Below are 23,273 nucleotides of genomic sequence, written 5' to 3'. Positions count from 1 at the left end.
GATAATCCCAATCTGTGGCCATTAGTGCGCCGAGAGAGTGAGGAGAGGGTTCAACAGAGGAAGGGTGGAGGGAGGGGGTGCATGGGTAGAGATGCACACAGTGGAGAAAGAACGAGAGAGCGAGAGCGAGAGAGAGAGAGCGAGCGAGCGAGAGAGAGAGAGAGAGAGCTTTTAAGGGATTTGGCAGTGATTTGTAGAATCTCGCCGCTGTAATGTTGCGCTTTTTTTCCTGCACTTTTCTCCGATTCTGCCATGACACCATAGCCTAAAGCCTCAAAAGTCAAGTGTTTTTTTTATTGTTTTTTTTTTATTTCAGTCCTTATCAAACACAAACACTTCTCTTTCAGACCATTGTTTTTGAGTGTTTTTTTTTTTTTTTATTATTATTTTTTTCAGGGGGTGGGAGAGTGCGCACAGACTGTCTGAGATGACAGAGGATTTACTTTTGGTGAGGAGAGCCTTGCCTCGAGAGATATAATCACATTTTGGACCATGGATGGAGGTGTGCACGGAAGAGCTCATGTGATGGTTAAAATCCCGACTGGTCGATGAAGAATGGGCAGGTAAGAAAGTGTCTTTATGTGAAGGAATTTCGCTCCATGGAAAGAAGGCATTGTTGGCTCCACTTGTGCTGCAGCTTAGATCTCTGCAGATTCACATGCTGTTCTCTGTGACATCAACAAACCTGAATTTAAATGAAGCTAATTCATAGTGTAGAAAACAGAAAGCACGAATATACATAATGCATATTTCAAGAAAGTAAAATGAAGCATCCAAGTGTTTCTTTTCCATTTCAACAAAAATCAAGGCGTCACTATATTATTTTTCTTTTATTTTTTTTTTATTATTATTCTTTTAAATTATGCTTGTAAATATAAAAAAATAATTTTCACTCAAAAAACTGACATTTAAAAAATGCAGGAGCTCTATTGATGACTGTGGGCTTTGCTCCTCAGGCATGAAGATATAATTAACCTTCCCAGCTTTTGGAGCATGAAATGCTGGGAAGGTTTACTTGATGTTTTCTGTTTTGCAAAATTTATAGTGTTTTCCATCATCGGCTCTCAGCTCGTCGTGGTAAAAGCCTTCAGCATTCACTCTATGTCATCCCGAATGCTGTCGAAATAATCTCTTCGACCACAACTTTTCTTTTCAAAGACATGGAATATTTGGCCCGTAAGAAAAATAAATTCTAGTTGAAATTATTATGTCCACAGTGGAAGTTGTATTGTAAGTGCAGGGATTCATTCAATACACTTCATTGACAAATTAAGGAATTAGTTTTAACATTTACTTCATCAAGTTATTACTTTTACTGGCTCCACAATCCTGTAATTGCACTTAAAACATTCAATACCGCAAAAACAGACAAAAAAAAATAAATACAAAAATCTATTGAAATTGTCTATTGATCACTTGGAATTTCTCAATGAAAGTGACCTGAAAGGTTGTTTTTAGACAATTTATAGGAACATCAATTCATGGATGTGTCAGACAAGAGGTTATGTTGAACCTTTTAATGAAAACAATACAATTCAAACAAATGAGTCAGGCAGCTTGAAGCCTTACTCTTCTATTTAATAGGACTCCTTCAATATCGTCCCTCTATAATGTGACAGTGTTCACATCTCCGTGTCTTCTCTCTGATGCACTCAGGTGTCAAAGGTAGAGGGAGTGGCCTGGTGCTGTCAGTACCTCTGGTTGTCATCATCATGACACCTGAGGTCCGCTCATCTATACAGTGCTGCTGGATAAGTACATCATTTGGATACCAGACATGGCTGCAGCTGCTTCTGCTGGTGGGGTTCAGTCCCGCCTCATGGTCCCAGGAGGGCATCCAGCCTCAGTCCATCAAAATCGAGGGCGACATCACTGTGGGAGGGCTCTTCCCGGTGCACTCTCGCGGGCCCGCTGGGATACCCTGTGGCGATGTCAAGCGAGAAAAGGGAATCCATCGACTAGAAGCAATGCTGTACGCCTTGGACCAGATCAACAGTGACCCGGACCTGCTGCCTAACATCACGCTGGGGGCCCGCATCCTGGACACCTGCTCCAGAGACACCTACGCCCTGGAGCAGTCACTCACCTTTGTCCAGGCCCTCATCCAGAAGGACACCTCAGATGTGCGCTGCTCCAACGGAGAGCCACCCATCATTCCCAAGCCAGAGAGGGTGGTCGGAGTCATCGGGGCATCTGGCAGCTCGGTGTCCATCATGGTTGCCAACGTGCTGAGACTGTTTGCGGTGAGAACTCTACCACACTAATTCTGTTTGCTAGTAAAAGGACAAAACAGCTCACAGAGTTTACATTTGACCCTAAAGAGGGAAATAAAGAACTAAGAACTGTTTTATATGGTGATGGTTCCTCATGGGAATTATTGTCAGGCACAGTAAAGCAACAACCCCTCCAGAGCCAGGACTACCACCAGTGTGTTCTGCACTTGTAAGTTTGGATCCTCAAGTGACCCAAAATATAATTTGAGGGTCCATTTGTAGTGGGAAGGTCTGAAAAGTTTATTTGTCAATGTTGACATTTGTAAACCAAATTTTTCTGCTATAATAGTGGATATTTGGAGTCCCTGGTAATTACATGCGTCCTTTTGTTTTCAATTTTCATGTAATGGCACTTAAAAAAACAACAACAACAAAAGGTTGAACACTACTGGTCAAGCCTTTAAAAGTTATGATCAATGACTGATTCATTGAAAAGTTTAAATTTTGTGAGTTAAAAATGAATTTACAACAACAAGACTTTGCCAGAAAATAAAAAAATGTAATACATCCTGAAATAATGACTTGACGAGATTGTAAGGTTGATTTCATGTGTTGGAGCTTAAAGTGGCCCCAGGCTCAAGGTAAGTAAAGTTCAACAATCTGATCCAGGATTTTCCTGCTTGTATTGCTCACTGCAGCGCAGGTTAAAACACGCGTGCTGCAAATTCAAGGCAATTTATTCATAATAAAGAAAACAACACATCCGTAACAATGACAATCCCGATGATTCAATCGAGCTATGTAGACATGCTTGATAATGCCCGTCCGTCCCTCCGTCTGTGCATCAGTCAGTCAGTCAGTCAGTCAGTCAGTTGGTCTTCTACCCCGCTTCCTGCAACCTCGGCTGTCAGAGGTCTGGAGTCGACCTCAGCCCGGACAGGATCCACCCAAGAAAGATCCCAAATCCATAATAGGGCAAACACAGAGAGACACCCATGCACAGAGAAAACATGTAAACCGCACACAGAAACGCCCCCAAAGTCCAACCCAGACTCAAACCAGGGCTATTTTGTCTACAAGACCAGACTGCTTAAACTTAGTTCGATAACACGTGACAACAGAATTTCATACAATTACTATTTTGATAGTTATATAGTTTGAGAACATGTCTGTATTTCTGGATGTGAGAACAATATTACAGGATGTGTGGTCTATACAGACTAATCCATGTGTGCCTTGTGCATTTTTTTTTTTTTTTGACAGATGACTGACCTGTGATAATTGATTACACTGATTACACATTGCTATAACAATGATGGGACACTGAGCCGGTGTAAATCCCACATTGTTTGGTCTGACAGAATTGAAGCAATGCTAAAATTCAATCATCAACCTGAGTCAACGTGGTCAATTGTATTGAAAACAAAGATGAACATTTGATATTCGTCTTCACCCACTTGTCGCAGTTTTTTGTTTTTTTTCTTTTCTGGTTAGGTGGTACAGAGTTGAGAAGCAAGGAGGAGATGCTTGCATACAGGGCAGATGTTAACTACAGCATTATAGATCCCAACCTCTGCTAAGCCCCTCTCAGCAGCTCAGGACCCTGGGCTGAAAATAGAGCATCGGGGCAGCAGGATGACATTGGTTCTGGGATAACAGCAACTTGTGACCAGTGTGGAGTAGATTTAGCTAAATGGTGTGTTTCTCTTCTAACTGTCCATATGTGCTGCACTCCGGACTGTGGATGCTCCCGTCGTATGATGTTCACTATACATTAAACATCTGCTCCTAACCGGGGCAGGAGAGGTCTCTGCATGACGCATATTGTAATTTTCTTTTTTTTCAGTAGGTTCACACAGATCAAGGTAGATGGTGTTTCTAAAGAATCATGGATTATTCATGTGTTATTCTATAATTCAACTTATCTCACAAGGCAAGGCACTGTTATTGAACAAGGCAAGCCAAATTTAATCCCATCTCTTCTTTTTTTTTACATTTTGGTATTTTGCAAAAATTTACAGAATCAGTCAATTATAACCACACAGCAGAACTGATAAACACCCGAAACACTCACACATACAACCCCACAAAAAACAGAGCAAAAAACAAAAAAAAACAACTAAAAAAACCCAACCTCATAACATCACAAACAAAAACACATCAGTCAGTCATTACACAAAAAGAAAACTGAAAAATCGAGACCTGCAGCAAACCTCCACCCTGGTCACACGTGTGACATTTTCAGATGTTGAGGTCACTCTGAGGGAACTGAGGAAAGAACCCCAGATATGACCAAATTTGTTGGATAAGAGAATAGTTGAGAGTTGGATCTTTTCCAGTTTAATGAAATATAGAATGTGTCTACAGAGTATCAATAATATCTGTCCAGTATTTACAGAGAGAGGGACAGAGCCAGAAAGAGTGAATCATGTTTGCGGCTGACTGCTGACATCGATCACATCATGGAGACACATTTTTATAAATCTTAGATAATTGTGGTTTCGCGTAGAAGGTATGGTTAATCCTTCTTTTAAACAGCTTTAGTTCAGGGCTGCTGGAATCAATCCTAGCTAACAATATATACGACGACAGGGTACATCAGGGACAAGTGCATCACACAAACAGGAAAGGAAATTATGACAAGTATTTGATATTAACATACCAACTGTCAATCAAGGATTTTCTGCACAAGATTTTTCTGAAATGTTCCTGAAAACATTCAGTTCATAATCAGGAGGCTTGCAGTTATTCACTTGAGGTGTTTTTCTATTATTTATATCAGTGTAAAAGACAAAAAAACAAACAAAAAACAACTAAAATGGGAGTGAAATTCCAAATGTTCTTTTGGATGTTGGAGAAATATGATGAATACTTAATTATTTTCGGCAAATGATAGACTCCACAAAAAAAGCTATAAGTGTAGTGATTATAAATGCACTCGGTATTTAGTATTTGTTTCTCTGCTTGGAAATTGCGTTTGAATTTTTGGGTTGAACTTGAGTTTGTTACACCCTCAAAATGAAAGATTGCCGTGATGCAAGTAAAGTGCAATACTTCAAAAAAACAACAACTCTCAAACCTATAGATTCAGCTTTCAGCAGGACCATTAAATGAAATGCGTCAAAACCCCAGTTTCCAAAAACAAGTCAGCAAAACTCAGTGAAACCCCAATACTTTCTCTCTTTTTTATTTTTGTGGTTTTTCAGTGATTGCAGCAGGGCTGCTCTCGAAGAGGATATCTGCGTCACTGATATGGCTCATTGATTTGATCAAGTGAATTGGTGCAGATGCTCCTGTGGGATTAATTTGGAGAGGATTACGTGTCGTCTTGCTCATTACAAAAATTTGTATGCAAACATCTGAGTCACCTCTCAGAAGCTCATGCACACCCCGCCGGACACTGAGGTAACACGTCACCCTCAGAGGACCAGGAGAGAGTATCAGCATGGAGAGAGAGAGCCAGAGAGGAAATTTACCACAGGTGATTCGTAACCTATACGTGTTGGGGCTCACCGGTGAATTTGAATTGGTGGGGCTCAAGGTCACGACAGAGCGCTAAATTTAAGCTCTATGTGGCCATTAGAATTAAATATATTGTATGGCTTACCGCTGAGAAATGCTAACCTTTTCCTAGTCTCTTGATCTCTGTCTCTCCCTCTGTGCTTAACGTAATTTGACTAAAACCCCTATAATCCTTCCAGATAATCTGTGAAATGGTTTTCTCGTTCCTCTCGCTCCTCCTCAGTTTACTGCCCCTTGTGTCTGCCTTTCTCTCTTGGTCCCGTCCAGAGGGCCCAACGTTAAGCCACGCTGGGTGACCGGCATTAGCAGGTTCAGGGTTGAGACTGCCGACATCAGCAGTGTCATTAAAGAAGTAGTACACTAGTAAATTAATCTTCTCATCCATTTTTCCCCCCCATGCCGAACAAATGCTTTTACTGCTTTGGTTCCTACCATCTGTATTTCACTGTGACGCTGTGCTAGTTTGCCTCAGTTCTGAGAACCGCTGAGAGCACAGGCTGTTCAAGAGGTGACTTCATACTGGGGTAATTCAGTTTTTCAGGATTTGAATGCACTGCATTTGGGCCAGCATTAAGGTGGAAAGCCTTTATTTACACACTGTCAGAGGTTTTTGCCTGCGAGTAAGTAGTGCATCGTGCTCTGACGTGGTTCACTGCCTCTTCTTATCATTCCTTTTTACCTTTGGATTCATTATTGGCCAAATAATCAGCGGCGCTCATGTTTTCCACTTGACCCCCCCCTCGTATGTCTCAGATCCCCCAGATCAGCTACGCCTCCACTGCCCCGGAGCTGAGCGACAACAGCCGCTACGAGTTCTTCTCCCGTGTGGTTCCTCCCGACTCCTACCAGGCCCAGGCCATGGTGGACATAGTCAAAGCCATGGGCTGGAACTACGTCTCCACGCTGGCCTCTGAGGGGAACTATGGAGAGAGTGGAGTCGATGCCTTCCTCCAGATATCCAGAGAAGCAGGTCGTGTGTCTGGCTGTGCAAATGTGAACTCGCTGCGGCGATAATGAAGGATTACTCATTTGTCAAGCTGGGTTGTTCTCTCTTATTAAAAGACTAAAATAGGAACAAGCAGTCCTTTAATACGCGAGGACTAACAGAGCAATCCATGATAGGGCTTTAAAAAAGTAAGTGCCGTTTGAGTTCACAAAATTGGTCTCATTTGAAAATGTTTTGTTTTGAAAACGATAGAAATGCATTGAAGGTAGACGCCCATGCACTAAGGTGGAGTGCTTAATTTCTGTATTTACATTAGTGTCACTTGATTCTTCCATTCAATGACATTTTAAAAACATCCTTGCTCACTTTTTCAATGAAGATTTGACATAATTGAAATTATAGCAAGCTTAAAAATGCAGTGCATTAAAGCAGTGGTTTTCAAAGATGTCGAGGTTGAGATGTCTTACAAAAAGCAATATTTATCTGAGGTCACATTTCTATGTCTGTGACTTGTTTCAGTAAACAAGAATTTTAAATGTTTAAATGTTAAGATGGTCAGAAGTTGCTCAGCAAAAAAGAGAAAAACATTTTCAAAACTTAAAATTGACTTTTTTTAACTATAATGTTTTCTTTTCATCAAAATACATGATGACTGATCAAGTTAATTTCTTTATTCTTATGAAGCTGTGTATAAAGTAGTTGAAACATCAGTAAAACTTTTTTTTTTTAATAAATAAATAAATATATATATATATATATATATATATATATATATATATATATATATATATATATATATATATGAATATATATAATATAGTATACTTGCTTAAGTTAATAACAACTAATAAGGGCAGTAAAGGATAAGATAGAGACAACCCACACCACTGCTTTAAATTCAATTATTTAGCTGTATTTTAAATGTTTCCTCTTTGAAAGCTGTACTTGGATGTTGTTTCTTATGTATGACTCAAAGAGAAGCAGTAACAGTCAGCCTCAGCCTTGTTTCACCTTCAACACAAATGTTGACATGTGAACTAGTCAAAGTAAAATGAGAAACATTGTACTACGTATAGCAGGTTGTAAGCAAAGACATTCTGGTCAGATTAATATGAGTCTCAACACCACCACACTTGTAATTTGCATTACCTATAATTATTACAGTGTCATAATTTAGTATTTCTGGTTTTAATGGTGTGACTAATAGTGTTGTTGAGGCTTTGAATAGACATGACACACTGGGATTGATTATTATTGTGCAAATGTACAGCATGTCATTTGTGTATTATTATTAAATTCTGTGATATTTCGCAATCGAACCTTTTCAAGTGGAAGTAATATGCCAAATTATTTTGTATGGAATGTAAATACATATACATTTGCCCATAATACCATTTGCACACATAAATTAAATAAATGTATCCCATGTTTTGTAGGAGGGCTGTGTATTGCACAGTCCATAAAGATTCCCAGAGAGCCCAGACCAGGGGAGTTTGAAAAAGTCATCAAGAGACTGATGGAGACCTCTAACGCTCGTGGGGTCATCATCTTTGCCAACGAGGACGACATCAAGTGAGTTGAGCTCCACTTTGTGCTTGACGAGAGAACTAGCAGCGACCAGACAGGCTCTCTGTTTCACATTTAATCCTCTGGTCTCTTGTTTGAAATGTGTTGTCACTTAATCTGCAGAGCAGCAGGGTGTGTGATGCCATTTAAATTCCCCTTTTCAGACGGGTGCTACAAGCAGCCAAGAAGGCCAACCTGACAGGACACTTCCTGTTTGTTGGTTCAGACAGCTGGGGGGCTAAAAACTCCCCAATTCAGGACCAAGAGGAGGTGGCCGAGGGTGCTGTCACTATCCTGCCCAAAAGAGCTTCCATTGATGGTAGGATAACTTATTAAATGTCAGATTATTATATGTCACTCAAGCTGACAGAAAGCAGTTTAAAGACAGACACAAGCCTGCCACATATGACAGATGAGTCTAATACCAATGCATTAAATAAAGGAAATGAATGACTGATATATCTGATATTTCTGTGATCTAATAAATCTGTTCTGTAAGCCATAATTCACTGTGCTGATAGAACAGTTTTGTGCAGACTATATATTCTTGTGATTACTGATAGTCCAGCATGTCAATTAATACTCTGTTGTTTTGGGTTTATGACATTTTTATGAACTCAGGGTTCGACCAGTACTTCACTTCAAGGTCTCTTGAAAACAACAGAAGAAACATCTGGTTCGCAGAATTCTGGGAAGACGACTTCAAGTGTAAACTAACTCGTCCTGGCATCAAATATGAGGCTGGGAGACGGAAATGTACAGGTGGGCAGACTGCAGGTTAACCTTGCAGAGGTGTTATTCAACATGGAAATGAAGACTATCTCAGGATTGTGCTTAAAAAAAAACAAAAAAAAAAACAACCCAACAACAATCAAATCTCCTTGTGTGATATTATGTTGTGTCTGCCAGGTGAAGAAAGAATCAGTCAAGACTCTCAGTACGAACAGGAGGGGAAGGTGCAGTTTGTGATTGATGCTGTATATGCAATGGCCCACGCGCTGCACAGCATGCACATTGACCTCTGTCCCGGCTCTATGGGTGTCTGTGAGAAGATGGATCCTGTAGAGGGACGGATGCTCCTCCAGTACATTCGCTCGGTGACTTTTAACGGTGAGATGTCCTTTTTTTGGGGGGGTTTCTCCACACCTTTGTCCCGTAATGTGTGATAGTTTTGATACTGGAAATGTTTTACCACAGAATGCGAATGCTATATTTCTGTTGCTTTCCGGCTACTGTTTCCTGTTGCAGCAAAGCTTTTTTCAAAAGAAGCACGTTTAAGAAAGAAAGCAGCAGAGAGGAGGTCAGCACGAAGACGGCAGCTTTGAGATGTTTCTGCTAATGTACCTCGCTGCAGAACAGAGCACATTTCTTCAAAGCACATCTCCTCCCCAGGGCTGACTCCCGCGCTCTTCTTTATATACAACGCTCCCACTTTCTTATCCTCATCTTTCATAAAAAAGTCACAGTTTTTTTTTTTTTTTTTTAAGAAGAAGTGTTCTATGAAAGCTTCCTATTTACTGCTCTGCTCTTGCTGAATGACCTTGGCTTGTATGGAAGATTTTCTGATTGAGTGCCTGAAGGGACCTGAGAGGAACATTCAATCACGTTAGGGCAGCAGAGCAGAGTGCATTGAAAGACTTTACATGTGGAGGAGAGCGTTCACTAAAGAGCATCTTGCACTCAGTTTGCACATGATTGCACAAAACTGAAGAAAGCAATACATTCAACTGTGTGTGGGTGTTCTCTCTGCAATGTCTCAAGCAAAGGCGGTTGGATTTTTCCCATATGCTCTCAGTCCAGTCACTTTGCACTTCTATGCACAGATTGAATAAAACTCTCTGTCTCCATCCAACAGGCAGCGCAGGAACCGGAGTGATGTTCAACGAGAACGGAGATGCTCCTGGTCGCTACGACATCTTCCAGTACCAGCTGTCCAATGTCAGCAGCCCTGGTTACAAAGTTATTGGGCAGTGGACAAACCACCTTCGTCTGAATGTAAATATCCATTTTTAGTGCATCTGAAGTGGCGCCCTCGAGTCTGATGTTTGACACCCCCTGTTTTAAATTAAAGATAATCATAATTCCCAATTAAACAGTTGTTAATATTTCCAGACACCAGAATTGGGCCATGGATGCACATACTGACACATAGTCATGGTGCAACTTTGCCGCAGAGTGTTTCATACAGTTTGAAGAACAGCCTACAGAACTCCTGCCTTGCTGGTTTTCGCTCCAGCTGGTGCTCCTTCAATAGCGTGTCATCCTCGCTAACGTCTGAAACATCTGAGAAGCAGCTTTTGAAAGTCCACATCACTGTCACTAACACTGGCTGGGTCAGGCTGATCACACCCAGCATGTTCCTCTTGTTTCTGAGACTGCCGTGCTGTTGCTCTGCTGAACCTGCTTTAACACAGTAGTTGAATAATAGACCCAGAATATGTCCATGGCATCTTTCTGCAAAGTTGTTCGATGTTTTTACAGTTAATGAATGATTAGCCGCTCCAGTGTTGAGGTCATTAACCAGAGATAGGTGATTGCATGAAACGTTGCGACTGTGGCCAAAGCCCAAAACTCATGTCATTTCTTGGAGTTTGCGCATCAAGGTATCAAGGATATCACGGCAGGGGTTCGATAAATTATGCAGTTAGAATTCTGCGCAATGCCGGTAAACTTCCCATGGTTATTTATGTGCCACAGATGTTCCGGAGACTAAACCAGCACAAAGCTCTACGTTAAATATTCAACTTTGTTGCTGCTCATCGCATTGTGGAGCAAACAATGTGTCACAATGTCATACCACAACTTTTGAAGTTACTTTGTTCCATTTGGAATGAAAATTAAACAGTAAACACTTTCCCCGATAAATGAACATGAGAAGTCCCTCAGTAAATTGTTCATACATTTGAGGGAGCTTCGATGCACAGCGTTTGTTGTAATTGAACCTAACTTCAACATATATCACAGAAAAATGAATGGCATCTATTTCCACTACAAGTTGGCAAGTCTTGAAGTGCTAAATGTACGTGACTGTTAAGTTTCAGGTGAATGAATATAGAATTAACAAAAGTGTATGAAATTCTAAATATTACAGATCGATAGATAGATAGATAGATAGATAGATAGATAGATAGATAGATAGATAGATAGATATTTATAGACATTAATAGTGAACATAGCTCATAGTCATATATGTTTTTAGCCTGTTTTCGCCTTCTTTCCGACATTTCCTCCTTGCTCTCTAACACAGTTTTGTTTGGTTCTGCCCAGTCAGAGGAGATGCAGTGGTCAGGTGGTGACCGTAGGATCCCAGAGTCCGTGTGCAGCTTTCCTTGTGAATCCGGCGAGAGGAAGAAGATGGTGAAGGGTGTTCCCTGCTGCTGGCACTGTGAGCTCTGCGATGGATACCAGTACCTGCTGGACGAGTTCTCCTGCGACATGTGCCCGTTTGATATGAGGCCCTTAAAGAACCGCACGGGATGCCGACCCACGCCCATCATCAAGCTGGAGTGGAGCTCGCCCTGGGCCATCATCCCCGTCTTCCTCGCCATCCTGGGCATCCTGGCCACCACCGGGGTCATCGCCACCTTCGTCCGATTCAACGACACTCCCATTGTCCGGGCCTCCGGCAGAGAGCTGAGCTACGTGCTGCTGACGGGAATCTTCATCATCTACCTCATCACCTTCCTCATGATTGCAGAGCCCAGCGTGGCCGTGTGTGCCTTCCGCAGGCTGCTGCTGGGACTCGGCATGTGCATCAGCTATGCCGCCATGCTCACCAAGACCAACCGGATCTATCGCATCTTTGAACAGGGGAAGAAGTCGGTCACTCCTCCCAAGTTCATTAGTCCCACTTCTCAGCTCATCATTACCTTCATCCTCATCTCAGTGCAGGTAAGGCTGTCAGTGCTGCCTCCACGGAGAGCCACCAGACATTTTGTAGCAGATTCACACCTTTCTTCTTTTTTTTCTTCTTTTTTTTCTCTCCAGTTACTTGGGGTATTCATCTGGTTTGGTGTGATGCCACCTCACACCATCATTGACTACGAGGAGCAGAAGCCTCCAAACCCAGAGTTCGCCCGTGGAGTCCTCAAGTGTGACATGTCCGACCTGTCCCTCATCTTGTGTCTGAGCTACAGTATTGTACTGATGATCACCTGCACAGTGTACGCCATCAAGAGCAGAGGAGTTCCGGAGACCTTCAATGAAGCAAAGCCCATCGGTTTCACCATGTACACCACTTGCATCATCTGGCTGGCCTTTGTCCCAATCTTCTTTGGTACAGCTCAGTCTACTGAGAAGGTGCGTAATTTAAGATTTTTCATTACTTGACTGGCCACTGTTGTACATCAGAGGGCAGTACAAAGTGTCCAAACCTAAACCTTGTGTTAGAGCTGAAATTGTCTCAAGATAAACCAATTTCCGATTTGAGCGAATATTATCAGAGAGATTTTGTGATCAATAAGAATTGTACACAATGTTGGCTTTTGTGATCACACCAATCCGCTGTTCTTACTGTTGAAAATGTTGAAATTCATTGACCTTGTTAAGTTATAACCTTTCAAATACTATATGGGGCACACAATAACTTGCTACCAGATAGCATTCAGAAATTGTTTCATGAAAAAAACTATAGGAGAAAATGACATTTTAAAACCCACAAAATGCGCATCACCTTGAAAAGCTTCTATATCAACTGCAGGGGTGTTAAGTTATGGAATAAAAAAAAAGTATTGCAATGAAATAACAACCAAACTTAATAAAGTAAAAAAAAAAAGATCACTGTTGATAAATGGGTGTATTTATGTAATGATATTGACGTTAAATTAAATAAAATCTAATTTAATTCATATAACACCTTTCATACAAAGGTTGTAGCACAAAGTGCTTCACACACACACACACACACACACACACACACACACACACACACACACACACACACACACACACACACACACACACACACACACACACACACACACACACACACACACACACACACACATGGTTCCCACCTGCTGCCGAACGGAGCACTTTCTGTAAAGATTGCATGTTGCTGCAATCTAACGACATGTACGACTTTAAATTGGCTGTTTGTGTGAATGTGTGCAGCTTATTGTGGGTCTGTAGGCACAATAACAATAAGGCCTTCAACCCAGAGGCACAAAGGGACAAAAATCTCATATTTATTGATATTATCTTCTATCTATCTATATTCTTTAGAATACTGTACCCTTTAATTTCCACAAAGCATTTGCTCTGTGGCCATATAATGGCCAAATGTATTCTGACTAGCAAGGCCAGTGGAGAATGTCCTGGTGCTCCCAATGGCCAGCATGCCCCTGCTTCTAGTCAGTGTCAGCTGGAATAAGCTTAAGCCACACCAAGATCAGGCCCCATGGAGGCCACACCATCACCTGCAGGATCCCTTGTTCTTCTTCACTGATGGTGGTTGTTAATAAACACTGGCTGCATGTTTAGGGTGGTTTTCTCCTGCTGTAGCAGAAATCCAGAGCCAATCGGGTACTTTGCTGCTGGTATTACATGATAGATAAGAAGCATTATGTTGCATATATTTGGAGAGGATTGTAGTTTAGTCTTGTCCTATCTTGTCTTTGAGGCTGCTGCATTACATAACAATATGTACATTTCTTAATTAAAAAAAACAAAAAACATTTTCAGTGACATGGTGTTGGAACATAATTTCCATGTTACTGATGACTGCTTAGAAATGTCATTGAATTATTATATTTCACAATCATCAAAACTTTTTTGAGGTATTTCTATGAATGGTGACTTTTTTACATTGTTGAAATTGCCTAATACCCCATTTACTGCACCATTGATACAATATGCTCTTATGAGTATAACTATTATAAATAGTATACATAGTCGCATATCATACTATTTTTGTGATTTTCTAAATGATGTCATGCTGCTCACATTTTCTATATATACTTTAGTGTAAAAATGCAGAACTTTCATTTCTAATAGATATTTAACTTAAAGCTTTTTGATATAAATAGTTGAATTAAAACAAGTTGTGAAAGACCACAACTACAAAAGAAAACTTTCAAACCCGACTTTGAAAGGCTGACAGAGAAGCGCTCAATATAATGTCTGAGGTCCCCAGAAAATGACTTCAGTTGGCCTATTTTATAAGGCCAGATCTTTATAATGCAGGGAAAGATTTATCTTCTCTCTGAATAACACGAAAAAGGAGCTGATGTTCCAATCAATTATTTCAGTTCCAAAGTAAAAGTGGAATTTTAAATCAAGAATAAAAGTGTCTCTATCTTATAATAATAAAAAAATCATGTGGTGTTTCTCAAAGAAATGATAAAAAAATGAGTAAAGTAATAATTTGACCCCACAATTGTTTAATAAATGATTCTACATATCATGTTTTGTTTCACAGTTAAATGTCATTGCAATAATCTATAGGAATTTCCAAGCGCTTCACAGCGGATGTATTTGTTATCTTAATTGCTCCATATATTAAACAAAAAGATGAATTATGCAATAAAACACACTAAGTTCATGAACAAGTCCCTCAGATGTTCAGAATGAAATGGGAGTTTGTCGTCATATTGCCATGTAATATTTGCCTCCCAACATACTTATGGGACTTCCTGCTTCCACTGTTTAATGGAGAGTTTAATTTAGCTTGTGGGCAATTTTTGGTCTGTCACAAAGCACCAGACTGTTCGGGAGTGTTTGAAAAATACTGACAGGCTTTGACTAATAGAGAGCAGCATTATGAGCCGGTCAGGCTGAAACAATTAAAGCCCGAGGTGCTTTCAAAGTCTTTTCACCTCCTCTTAATGGAAATGAAGTGAATTAAGAAAAGAGCGGGAGTTAAAGAAAAAAAAAAAGAGGGCAGATGAGCTGAGGGACGGCAGGGACCTCAGTGACGGAATCAGACATCCCATTCAGTTAATAGCCACTGAAGAAAAAAAACAGCTAAATATAGACCGGGACTTTTGTCCGGTCCATGAAAGTAGTGGCCGTTATTCTCCCATCATGCTCAGGGTCACATATAGGACGAGCTCATCTACCTGTTGGATAAATACATATGGAAGCACAGTTCATTGTTTCTTTGTTCGCCTCTGGCCACGTAGTATATAGACACAAACCACCTTTGTCCTCAATACAGCCGAGTTTGTTGTTGAAAATGAAGAGGTCACAGAGAGAAGATAAGCAGGCTAAACGCGATAGAAAAATAAGCTCTGTCGCATGGACATCAGCATGTGTGACATCAGGATGTGCTGCGGCTGAGGATAGGGTACAATTGATCACTTATTCATGCCACAAATATCTTATTTATGGCACCCTGGTCTTTATTTATTCATGACCTGTACATTTTTCTTGAATAATGAGTTCATAATTCATCAGAGGCAGATCTCAGGAGAAGCCACTCCTCATTATTATTGTTGGATTTTGCAAGAGGAAGAGGAGCAGTGAGGAAGCGCTGTGGTCAAAGCCCATAAATAGAGCCTTCTCTCCTGACTACATATACCAGGTCATAAATCATTCATCAGGGGGGAACACGCTGCCGCCTATTCTTTGAGATGAAAATTGTAAAGACAGCACACCAGATTACATACGTATACTTGCCCATATTGTTCAGATCTTTTTCATAATAATACAATCAATTATTAACAGCACAGCGACTCGGACTGAATCAGTGATGTGCTGAGCCACTGTGGCCAGTTTTTCTCTGACCTCCCTGTGCTTCTGTTTGTAGATGTTCATCCAGACCACCACCCTGACGGTGTCCATGAGCCTGAGTGCCACCGTCTCCCTGGGCATGCTTTACATCCCCAAGGTCTACGTCATCATCTTCCACCCCGAGCAGAACGTCCAGAAGAGGAAGCGCAGCTTCAAGGCCGTGGTGCAGGCGGCCACCGTGTCCACGCACCTGTCCCAGAAGTCCAACGACAAACAGAACGGAGAGTCCAAGATCGAGCCGGACCGGTCGCAGTGAAAGGACGATAAAATCAGCACTTTTATTTCCGTCATGCCGGCAGAAAGACTCATGGATGTTTCTTTTCACTCGTAAAAAGACGAGACGGGAATGTTCACCCACACAAGTGTTCAGCACTCGCACACACAGACTGGGAAGATGTCGAGCCGTCTCCACACCTGAACTTGTTTAGTTTTTTTGTAACATTCATGTGAACCTCAGAGTGATGCAGAGGTCTTGTTAGTTTGTGGTAACTGTCCCTGGGAAATGCTGTTTAGAGATAAAAAAAAAAAAAAAAGAAAAAAAAGAAAAAAGAATGGCAACCTTTGCCCTACAGGAAGGGCACGTATGTGGAGTCCCTCGGGGTCGATGAAACATTACCGTTCACAGGCTCCATAAGCACTGCATGGGTCGTGTGTTCTATGTGTACATGAATGTTTTTGAGGTATTAATTGTGTGGGGTGTCGTGACAGTTTCTTCTGATTGCACTGGAAGGAAGTAGCTTTTAAAAATGCACCACAGTATCCTCTTACTAGTCCCAAGTCCCTGGGGAAGATATGATGAACCCACACAGCTAAGATCACTCACAGGGAAAAAAAAAAAAGGAAAAAACAATCGATATTAATATCGGATCACTGACGCAACCCAGCATATGGGTGGAAAAAAGTGTTGTAAGAGCAGGTGCTACATATGGAGTGAGCTGGTTTTCACTGTGGAAACAGGATACAAGTGATTGTGAACAGGATGTTTATTTCCCACCTGGTACTTTTACTTCTCGGCAGTGGAAAACAATGTTTGGCATTTCCCCACATTGTGCGCGTTAAAATTATCAAGCGATCTGCGCCAAAGGTCAGTTTGTACGGCGACGGGCCAAAATCGCACACATGCTACTTTCATGTTCATGCATGGGAACCCTGGAAGAAAGCTTCACCCCAATGGCTGAATTGGATTTGGTGGCGTGACAGAACCTCCGCCGTGACGGCTTTTCTCACATCTGTGACCATAAAAATTCATTTAGACGACTCCGAAAACCTGGTTAGTACCAAAAGCAGCAGCCTCCATTCTGCCAGCGTATCATTTGCAGTGAACTTTTTGCCACTTGATCATGATGTATGACTCAGGTTTTACCGTTTTGACTGATGTTTTTTTTTTTCTTCTTGAGGATTTCCTTCTGTACTGGTGCAGCCTTTTCAATATAAATGAATTCAGCCATGGCCATGTGCAGTACATGTTTACTCACAATCCTGGACACATGCCTTGCTCATGTTTGTGCTGCCCTCTGCAGGAGAGCTGAATCAGTGCGATGCTTGTAATTGAAAATATTGTTTTCAGACCTCACACTCGCTTAATTTAAAAAAAAAAAAAAAAAAGTTTATTATTCAAGTTCCTTCGCATCTGGACTTACCATTTAAACTAAAAAATAATGCCTGTTCATGTTGGCTTATAGGATATTTTTTTTAAAGGACTGGTGTGAAAATAGGTGACATTTTACATGCAAAGTTACATGACTGGTTTACAGAAAACGCCTCAGACATTTTACATGCACACACTCACTCAAGACAAAAAAAAAACAAAAAAAATCCACGGATGTCATTGAAAAACTTAAAGTTCAACTCCAATGTCCCGCTCAGTCCTGAGGTGCATGACCTCTGTGCAAAAGCAGCACCAACATGCTTCCCCACACCTGAGACTCCCAGTGTTTACTCGAGGAAGCCATCCAGAGTCAAGGGTGTCGTCGTCTTGGATGGAGGCCGCGTCACCTTTTTCCTCTTGGCTTTCATGAGCGGGCGAATCTCAGACAGAGGAGACTGGAAAGCAGCGTCCGGTTAAGGAACAATCCGAGTCCCAATTTCTACTGAAAGCCTATTCGCACACGGAATTCTTCCACGGTAATGCTGACGTGCTAAATAATTTAAATATTTATCAGTTTTGACCTTGGATACATACATCATCAGTGACTGACTCTAAAATTGAGCACGAACTTGGACTCGCAGAACAAAAGTGAGAGACCATTAATAGAAAATTTAATTGGCTTTTTCAATGCTTGGCTCCACTTGAATGTCTAATCTAATGAGGTTCACCTCCAATCTAATTGCACAAAAAAATAAGGAGGCACATTATCAAGAAAAAGTTAAATCATATAGTTAGAAATGTTTAAAAACAGCACTAATTGCTTTCCTTAATTAAAAATGCATTTATATTCCAGCCATTTCATTTTACTGCCTAAAGTTGTAGTTGGGGATATTTACACGTCAACTAATGTCCAATAACTTCTGACAGATGAGTTCACTCAATCCAGCCTCTTAATTTTAATTAATGCTCTGTGATGTTTACTGGTGTAACATTCGCTCATCAGCTGAAGGCCTGAGGGAGCAAGACAGAAGCCGTCCACTGCAATTTTATAGTAATACACATAAAATACTTGGACGGGCTGAAAGATAATCGATGTTTGTGAACACTTGACCTTGAAATATCCTCTCGGTCACGACAATCAAAGCAACTTTAGAGATCACATCCAAACAAATTTAATCTGGGGTGATCCAGACCAGTAAAATGGTAGCATTATCATTTTAATCCACATTATTCCCTTTGTTTTAGTGTAAAGAGAAAGGTAGACATAAATCAATATATTTCTTACAATATCTGAACAAGCTGAAAATTCTAATGAATATAAAAGGGCAGTTAACTATTTGTGATTATGTTTCCTGGTGCAAAATACAACAAAATGTCCAGTAACCAATGAGTTATCAATCCATTTGTCATCTACTCTTTGCGACAAGGCTTTGGTGCTAAAGCATGAATGAGATGGCTGGCGTTGACTGCTGATATCTGTGTTGTGGTTTGTCTGCTCCTCTGCAATTCCTGGTAAATACATTTTAAATAGCAGCACCTTTTATGGAAAATTTCAGTCGGTACCTTTGTAATTATTATTTATCTATTTTTACACCCGGTTTTTGGAATCTGGGCCTCATGTTTGACACCTCTGATCTGAGTAGTTGCACATACCAAATGAGAATAAAGAAAGGATACAGGTTGGAAGAATTTCGTCCGTCCTCCTAATCCATCATAGCCACTTTGGATCTGAAACAAAAGACAGTTCTCTCAAAAAAAAGCACTGAAAACAAAAAACAAAAGACTTGAGGCGACTGTGTTGTACGTACCGCTCCGGTCTTCCTCTGAGGGTCCAACATGCTACCAAAAGTCTTTTTCCTGAAGAGCAGAGAGTTCCTCAAGAATGGGTCCAAAGCTGAATCTTCATCTTGAGTCTGAAGGAACCAGAAAGAAGAAGTAAAAAAACAACTCACAAATGAGCAAAATGTTTCACAAATGTTCACCAGCTTTTCACTTATTGCCTGATGTGAGACCAAGACAAGATTACCTTGTTTCTTGACAAAGTTTTATCACTGGGATTGGTCATGGATCTGAAAAAAAAAACAACAACAAACAAAATATTGCATAACTAACCTCTTTAATGTCAATATGAGCCACATTTAAAAACAATAGGCAACATGAAACATACCGAGGAATGTTTAAACGCATCTTGTCCGCCACGAGCTGCAGGGGTTTCTTGCCGACATTGTCGGGTGTCGTGACGTCGAAGGTCATATTGAGGTCAATGTCGTCACGGTTTGTAGGCTGGTGCAGGTGAGGCTGCCTGAGCTCCACCGGGGCCGGGCTGGTGGGGAACCGCACACAATGAGCTGGAAAACTTCAGCAAGGTGAGGTGAGATGTGCTTTCAACGGCTGCGCGGTGGTGATGCAGAGCGCACCTTTCAAAGACGAGCCGGCTGAGGGCTTCGTTTGTCCGGGTCGGCGTGCTCAGAGTCTTCTGGAGGAACTCCACTTTCTTCTTCAGACTCTGGAATAAAGACATCCAGGAAATCACAGCTGCCGTTTTATTGCCGCTCACAGCGAGTCAAGTCTGTCTTGTTCCAGTGTGCCTTACTGAGATCTCCCTGTCAGCGCTGGCCAGATCGTTCTGGAGCGACTTCATGTTTTCTTTGCCGCGATTCACCTCCACTGCAGCCTTCTGCAACTGAAATGACAAGTTTCTTTTTAAAGACATCCCTCGGAGGGCCAGTTCCTCCCAGTGTGTTGATTCACTGATGTTCTTTCTACCTTGTTGTTTGAGGAGAGCACTTCTCTCTTCAGCTTCTCACACATTTCATTTGAAGACCTCAGGCTTCCTTTGAGATTATCATACTCTCTGGGAAAGATGGGAGATGAATGCGTAGTGAATGATGGAGGGATGGGAATCAGCTATCGGTTCTCCTTCAGCATCTCCAATGAACTGAATATTCCAATACAGGGAAAGTGGGCCTCGCGCACCAACGTTTGGTCATTACTGTAGTAACTTTCTCTTTGTTGACGACAGTTTTCCACATGAGATTCAAAAGATGTCCTTCGCTTCATACAACTTCTGTTCAAGTCTTGCAAACATGATGCATTTCCTCTGTGTTCAATTTGCATAATCATGTCCCAAATATTTCATATTAGACTACAACAGCCCCCACACCAGTTCAAACACACAAGTCATGCCATTGGAAATTTAAAAAGGGGGAAAAAAGCTCTTTTTTTTTTTCTAGCTTCAGCAAAATCGAAAGGACCTGCAAATCAAATCTGTGGAAAACAAACAAAAGTTGTAAAGGTTGTGTTGCTGTTACTGAAATGGCAAAAAAAAAAACAAAGTCTACAGTTTGAAGTGTTGGCATTGATTTTAAGCAGGCTATTAAATAAACTATTCCCAGAATAGTGTGCTGGGTGACCATATATAGTTTGAATTGACAGATATGTTTTAAATTTCCAATGAAAAGGACATGAAAACAGATATAAACCATCTCAATCTCTTCTTATTGTGTCTGCATTGATATATGAATTATGCCTATGGATTTGTTCACAAAAACAAAACATATGCATATTGAAGAGAACAGTAATAATAAATCCATGCATGTTTATTTATGTGTGGGAAGCACAGACCTACATGGACAACAGCCCATGTCTGAAACGGCTAAATATAATTCCAAAGTAACAACATTAAGTTTAACTGAATTACAATAGACGTTTAAAACTTAAATTTCAGAGTTAAACCAAATACATAATAAAGCTGTGTGACTCACTTTTGAATTTTTAAACTAAAAATAAAGAATTAAATGCTTCAGTTTCCAAAGTTTGGAAAACAAATGGGATAATAGAAGACTAGTTGTGTAAGATTCTTTCATCAGTCCTGGAGTCCTGGTGAATTTTATTGTCATCTGAGAGAAGATTGAAAATGGTGACGACTTCAACAACAATGCTTCTTGCATGAGGCTCATAATTTTAACTTTAAAGCAGACTGGACTGTAACACTGGAAAACTAAATGATATTAGTGAGTTATTTGACACCAGTGTCATTACTTACAGTGTCTAAAGCATAAAGAAATCAGTTGTCAGCTCTGTCCAAAGGAAACATTCACAGTAATTCTAATTATTCTTTGACACTTCATTAGTAAAATCCAACGGTGTAACATGGAGGGAGAAAACACAAACTCAGTACACAAAAGCAGACAATAATCTGAAGCTCTGCCGGGTGTCTTACTTTTTGAGTGAGATGCAGTAGATGGAGAGCTGCTCCACTGCTGCCTGGCTGACACCCATATCTCTGATCATGGACTCCACCTCATCTCTGTGGCCCTGTAACAACACATCCAAGCTGGACGACAACACAGGAGCAACTTTTACACAGATCGAAAAGACGAATGGAATTACTATTCAAATATGGGATCTGTCGATTAGGAATTTTGATACCTTACAGATATTATGTCATATAAGTGAACTAACAGACATAACGGTAAATAAATAATTGATTAGAGATTATACAAGTTAACTGCACATACCCTTCAAATGTTTTCATTTTGGTCTTAAGTCTCCGGACTTCCTCCTTGGCAACCTGAACCTCATTCTGTTGTGTCTCTAAATATGCCATCTGTTTCTGTAAGAGGAACAAACCATTATGCAAGATAAAAAAAAATAATATTGTGTAAAGTGGGGGTTGGAGAATATTTAACAGACAGCATACTCTGAGGGAAGAACATAGCATCTCTTTTTCCGAAGTCTCTTTCCGCATACGGTCCAGATCTCTTCTTTGCTTCTCCACTGTGTCTTTTAAACCGTCTGCCACCTTTTGCTTCTCCCGCCAGTCGCGCTCTGCAAATGAACCATGAAAAAAGAAAATCAATTCAATCAGTCCTGCCTATGTATCACAAGCAAGCATGTGTTTTAATCTATTTTGTACCTTTAGAGTTTAGAAGTGCCCGCATTCGATCAAGCTCATTCTGAGGAAGAACAATTGGGAGAAGATGACACATCCAAACAATTGTGTTGGCAATCAGCCAGTCTGTGGATTTTTAGAGCAAAATTCTCAAACCCATATTGACGAAGGCCGGAAAGGTGTGGTACCTGTAAACTCTCGGGGTCCACTGCTGCCCCCTCACACTCTTCACCAATGTCAAAGAACAACTTGTTGATGATGTGTCGAGTGCTGACCTGCAGACACACAAACATCACAACATCACAGCTGAAGACTTCCTCTGTTTGGCAGGTTTGTCTCCGTCCAGGGTTGATGCTGTCTGGACGGCTGATGGTCTCTTACCTGTTTCCTGCATTGCGGACAGGTTTTAGTCGGGGCAGTTTGAAACCACTGGAGGAGACTGAAGGAGAGAGGGGATCTATTAGTAACCAACTACCAGCGATCGGTGATAATCAGCGTTTGCGTGTCTCAATGCACTTTACCATTCATAGTGGAACGTGTGTCCGCAGTGGATTGCAGCAACGTCTCTGGAGTGATCGAAGAAATCAGAGCAGATCGTACAATATGCTCGGATAGGCATCGTTTCGATGCATTGATGTGTTGAAACCAGAAAACGATGGCTGAGAAACCAGGCCACACTCCCTACGTCTGACGCTCGTTGGGCTGGTACGGCGCTAACGTCACTGACTCAGCTGCACTTATTAGCGCCTTTTATACTTACCAGAAAATAGCACGAGGTTACAGCAGTACTATTCGAAATAAAATATGCATCCT

General features: G+C 41.0%; 2 protein-coding genes across 2 annotated transcripts; one reads left to right on the top strand and one right to left on the bottom strand.

Moving 5' to 3' along the window:
* Positions 1–548: 548 nt before the first annotated feature.
* On the top strand, positions 549–16,234 carry grm6b (glutamate receptor, metabotropic 6b; the record flags this gene model as incomplete). The annotated part of the gene is given in 12 exon segments (XM_080495256.1): positions 549–563; positions 1,657–1,687; positions 1,690–2,243; positions 6,489–6,705; positions 8,118–8,253; positions 8,412–8,566; positions 8,869–9,009; positions 9,157–9,357; positions 10,103–10,242; positions 11,515–12,138; positions 12,235–12,546; positions 15,995–16,234. Coding segments are annotated over 12 exon segments (2,766 nt in total).
* A 1,465-nt stretch (positions 16,235–17,699) lies between these two features.
* On the bottom strand, positions 17,700–23,091 carry traip (TRAF-interacting protein). The gene is made up of 15 exons (XM_080494399.1): positions 22,982–23,091; positions 22,842–22,899; positions 22,649–22,735; positions 22,485–22,524; positions 22,269–22,396; positions 22,087–22,181; positions 21,789–21,902; positions 20,333–20,420; positions 20,160–20,249; positions 19,984–20,072; positions 19,734–19,889; positions 19,593–19,635; positions 19,375–19,479; positions 19,244–19,294; positions 17,700–18,021 (listed from the first exon to the last, which is right to left on the bottom strand). The coding sequence occupies exons 1-15, from the start codon at positions 23,077–23,079 to the stop codon at positions 17,914–17,916; spliced, it is 1,350 nt and encodes a 449-aa protein (XP_080350525.1). The 5' UTR covers positions 23,080–23,091; the 3' UTR covers positions 17,700–17,913.
* Between the last annotated feature and the right edge of the window lie 182 nt (positions 23,092–23,273).

The sequence above is a fragment of the Blennius ocellaris genome (genome assembly GCF_963422515.1).
Source record: "Blennius ocellaris genome assembly, chromosome: 4".
NCBI classification, from domain to species: Eukaryota; Metazoa; Chordata; class Actinopteri; order Blenniiformes; family Blenniidae; genus Blennius; species Blennius ocellaris.
Note: the sequence above shows the minus strand (reverse complement) of the source record. Positions and strands in the feature narration are given on the sequence as shown.